General features: G+C 33.3%; 1 protein-coding gene across 6 annotated transcripts; it reads right to left on the minus strand.

Moving 5' to 3' along the window:
• Positions 1 to 325: 325 nt before the first annotated feature.
• LOC146940154 (putative methyltransferase At1g78140, chloroplastic) lies at positions 326 to 4,698 on the minus strand. 6 transcript variants are annotated; one of them, XM_085753777.1, is made up of 8 exons: positions 4,439 to 4,698; positions 4,045 to 4,148; positions 3,352 to 3,471; positions 2,511 to 2,595; positions 1,664 to 1,857; positions 1,422 to 1,533; positions 984 to 1,091; positions 326 to 467 (listed from the first exon to the last, which is right to left on the minus strand). In XM_085753777.1, exons 1-8 carry the CDS (start codon positions 4,580 to 4,582, stop codon positions 327 to 329), a joined length of 1,008 nt encoding a protein of 335 aa, XP_085609903.1. In that variant the 5' UTR covers positions 4,583 to 4,698; the 3' UTR covers position 326. The 6 variants fall into 6 exon arrangements, with proteins under 6 accessions (XP_085609903.1, XP_085609901.1, XP_085609904.1 ...); XM_085753775.1 differs by having other exon boundaries at positions 326 to 671; XM_085753778.1 differs by having other exon boundaries at positions 326 to 747.
• Between the last annotated feature and the right edge of the window lie 331 nt (positions 4,699 to 5,029).

Below are 5,029 nucleotides of genomic sequence, written 5' to 3' on the forward strand. Positions count from 1 at the left end.
TGATATTTACAAAAATCTTGCCTCACATTTCTCACATCATCATGAATGGACACACTTTTCACCATATGTCGAAACTCACCACTTTTTCCAAGTGAAGTGATGATCTCCCCAACTTACGACATGCGGATAATCTAAGGAAAAAATGAATCTAAATATCATTTTTCTAAATGAAGCTTATCTTTATGTACTAGGTGAAACCACGCTTTTAACAGATCAACATGCAGCTTTTTTATCTGCAAACAATTTAAATAAAATGATAATGTCAAGAAATAAAGGCTTTAGCAATGTTTTGAAGGCGGCACAGAGAGCGCCAGGAAACTCAAACCTTATTTAGGCTTTGCAGCAGAAATCATCACAAAAGGCCCATTTCTGATGCATTTAAATCCGACCAGCCCACACGCCTTGCAGAGAGCTTCAAGTTCACGTTCAGAGAGAAAGGTATAGATCCCTGATACTTGATTTATATTCTAAAATGACAAACAAATTGGCCACTATTCAAAACTTGATATAACTGAAAAAACTAATAAATGTATTATAGAGTAAACAACCCTTTTCATGTTTGACATATAGGGTATAACTTTGAATCTGAATTGGTGTCCCTTTGTTGCTGGAAAGACAGGTGATATCAGTTTAGCCTCACAATCTTGGTAAGTAATATCAAAATCATTTTTCTGTGTAGATACCACGAATGTCAGACAAAATTGGTGTTATTTCCTTTAGTTGAAGGACAAAGTTAACGATAACTTCCTACAATGAGAAACTAAATTGATATCAATATCTTTGACTAAATTGATGTCAAAATATTCTCATGTATTTTCATGGGTATGTAAAATGGCTCATGTGTCTAATAGCTTGGTGAGTTTTTTTTTCTTTTTTTTCGTGAATTAACTTAGTGAGTTTATCTACCAGCAAAGTAGCTCTACTTACTCTCACTCAGGTTATCAATTCAAACAAGCATGCCAAATATGGCACAAGTTTTATACCTGACGCAATGTACTTAAAAACGGGACAGCGGTAAAAGGCCCATCCAGTATGTAGGTGGTTGCAACAAAGACACCTCCAGGTCGTAAAATGCGACTTATTTCAGCTACCTGCAATATCAGGTCATGGAAATTATAGAGGAAAGTAAGTGAGACAAGCTAAATGGAATGACGACTATGCAAATGCACTGTGAAAATCAACTGAAGTAACTTATCGAAAATGTTACAGTAACTTTCCATAAGTAGTTTATATTTCAAATCATTCATCATCGTTAAAAGCACGGAACATGTTCTTCATAGTTGCCAATACAATACTGCATAAACTTTTGGGATACCATGGTTAAATTATTTGTACCAAACCATTTCAAAAGATATTTACACAAATAAAATAATATTATTTATATATAAAATCCAAATACTAATTAATGATTATTCACTTACAGCTGCTGATGGTGAAGGCCAACAGTGAAGAGCTGCTCCTGCATGCACAGCATCAATGGAACTTGAAACAAAAGGAAGTCTAGCTATGTCTGCTCTAACCAAGATTAAGTTCCTAGCAAAAGAAATGTTTATGAAATATAAACGTAAAATGAATAAAAGAGTTGTTTTAATTAGTTCCATTAAAACATCGGGTTCAAAAGTTTGATATGATAAAATTCTAATTGATTTAGAAATTTGCGTACTCTTTTGGAAAGTTATCTTCCTGCTGAACAAATTCATAACATTGCCTCAACATGTTCTCTGAGTAGTCCAGAGCCACAACCAAAGAAAAAAGTCCACTTTTTGCAAATAATCTTGAAAATAATCCACTTCCACAACTAGCATCGATGATATTTCCACCTAATACTGGTTTTAGGAAACCCTTCATCTGTTCAAACTGCAGCCGAATTCAACAGAAGGGGTGACTAGACGTTACAATTCATGAAAAGGAAATGATAGAAAGTACCAAATAACCCATGCCTCAACAAGATAATATTAATATTTCTTTAGAAGTATGTATGACAGGCAAGATGTAGAAGACAAATCTAATAAAAAAATTAACAAATTTCAAAATATATTGCAACACCATTTCCAAGTCTATGTTCTTCTATTCAACAACCAAACGATAATCAAGACAAAGTGAATGGTATAGCTCTCAAGAAACATCCATGAGCTAAGTTTGGGCTTATATGAGCTAATCCGTAGCTGGATGTACTTATGAGTTCACATAAGTTATTTCAACTTAGATCAATAAGCTCAATGTTTTATCTTATAACAAATACTAACAAGTTAAGCCATAACCTGGTCGCTGCTTAGCATAAGTAGTTGTTGAATTATTGAATCAGTTTATGATGCTCCTCTAAACTTACTGGACCTATATAACAAATATCAAGAATCACGGTTCTTCCAATTGGATAATATTCCTACTGAAGAAAGTGGAAGGTAAACGATAAAACAACCAATTTATGCATAAGAAGCCATATTGGAAAAAAAAAATGTGGGTCAAACAAGAGGCAGTTGATACATTAGAAACTGAGACATTAGATTAACCTCTTTCTCAGGACCTGGAAAACCACCCCATACAGAAAAGGTTTGACGCCAGCCCCTCTCATAGAGAAATGATACCAGTGGCGTCCTGATTCAACAAACACTCATTATGATAGAAGTGACAAGTGAGTTTCAAATTCAAGTTTACAACATAAGACAGAGAAATGATACCAGTGGCGTCCTGATTCAACAAACACTCATTATGATAGAAGTGACAAGTGAGTTTCAAATTCAAGTTTACAACATAAGACAACAAGTTATACTGTTAAGCAGCAGTGCGTCGTTTGTTAACAAACTTTTCATATGAACACTATCAAATATCTATGCTTAGAACACTCTTTTATTATATCTATGTAAGTGGTACTTAAAATTGCTAAAACTGAATACAAAATGCAGGAACATGATAAAAAGATGAAAAATGTAGTGCCTAAAATTGTTTCTCAAACTCCACATAATAATGTGGTGATTACTAGTTATAATGCAGCAACTCTTACACTCAACACTGCCGGTGTATTTGGCAACAGCCATAGCGAATACAATGTACCTTAAGTCCAAGATTTTCTTTTCGGTAAAATCATTGCAATCCACAAGTAAAAAACAAAACCCATTAGATACTATATGGTATATCCATTTAGACTTACATTATTGGTTTATTTATTCAATCATATGCACATATAATTGGGGCAAAGACTCAGTTCAGTAGCTAGCTCATATGAACAAAGATTTTCGATACTTGGTTTTGCTTGTATTGGTACTTCAAACCTTTTTAGTTTCTATCAGTATCACCAACATACACAACAAGTAAAGATTAAAAAGGGAAAAAAAAAAGAAAGGGAACATGCACCTGAAAAGCTCAGTGGAAGCTGGCATCGATTCACCATAGTTCTTAGCATTACTTATTGTCGTGAGTTCAAGATGCGTTTGGTCACCGGTATATGTTTTCTGACAGGTGCTGCATTGTAAACTAGATCCAGAAATAGTATCTATGCATCAAATTAACCAATCCAATGAAGAAACATAAACCAGTTAACAAGCATAACAAAAGTAGCTAAATCCACCCATCTAAGTGTATGTTTGGTTCCAAGTTTGAATATTTCAAAATTGATTTGAAAAGTTTAAAATTGATTTTGACATGTTTGGATGCTATTAAGTAGAATTGATTTTTCCTTCAAAATGGATTCTAACTTGAAGCTATAATCGTAGCTTTTGACTCCAAATGTAACTTTTACAGTCAAATTTATCGTTCAAGTCACTATTACAGAAATGTATTCAAACATAAATTACTTCATATTCAACTCCCTTTAAACTAAAATCAATTCATTCAAAAACTACAATTAATTTTGGTATGTAGGTGGTTACTAACTAGAATTGATTTTGCTTCTATAACAAGTTCCAACTTGAACTTAAAATTTGTAGCGTTTGCCTGCAAACTCAAATTTATTGATCAACTCATGTTTATGTAAATACTTCAAAATATAAACTATTTTATCTTAAATTGACTTTTAACTAAATTAATTTTTCATCTGAACCAACTTACATTGATAAAGCAGGATTAGTGGTCCAAGTCAACGCGTTATAACATACAGGACAAGCCAAAGGATTGCTGCTCTTAGTAACTTCCTTCTCCACTGCAATGGAGTCCTTAACAAAAAATCACATTCCTTAATCAACTAATTAATCAACATGCTATTTTGACGAACTACACACAAAGATATGAATGTGCTATGTGTATACTAATATGAAGGATGGACACAGACACGTAGACCGACACGCCAACACAGATAATAATTTAAGAAAATGAATTATAATTTTGTATAATCATAGGTGTCGGTGTCGGACACCTACAAGTGTCCAGACACACATGATGAGGAGTGTATGTGCTTCATAATTAATAAGAGATTGTGAATTGGAGGAAGAAGCAATATTATTACCGTTGGATTGGTGTCAAGGAATGTCGTTGAAGAAGAAGAAGCTCGAAGAAGACGAAGTTGAAGCTTAGGAGTGGGTGAGAAGAAGAAGCGCGTGGGGCGCGTGAATGGAAAGAGTGTTGAAGTAACTGATATGCCTCCTATCATAATTCGAATCTCTGGTTTTGTGGCAGTGGCACCACCTTCTTCAACTTTACAACAACACAAGGGGAGGGGGTGGACCGTTGAAGTTTAAGGTGTGTGTGCCTCTTACTTACAATCCCAATTTTTATTTTTTTGAGAGGATTATAATTTATCTGCTTCTGTTTTTTTTTTTTTTTAGGTTAGATGTTGGATAATGGATGCTAAGAAAATGAAAACAAATTATAACCAAATAAAATAAAAAACTAAATAGGACTTATTTTATTTCTTTTTAACCAATTCACATTATATCGTAAATCTGAAGTTGGGATGAAAGGTTATCATAGTCTATTTTTTTTTAAGGAGGTAATCATAGTCTAATTGTTGATTTCAAAAAAATAATTATACAACTATAATAATATATTCTATACCTGAATGGATACATGATGATTTTTTGATGACTTTTTTACTTTC

The sequence above is a fragment of the Medicago sativa genome, chromosome 3 (genome assembly GCF_051527215.1).
Source record: "Medicago sativa cultivar Bolivia chromosome 3, Bolivia_mono, whole genome shotgun sequence".
Taxonomy (NCBI): Eukaryota; Viridiplantae; Streptophyta; class Magnoliopsida; order Fabales; family Fabaceae; genus Medicago; species Medicago sativa.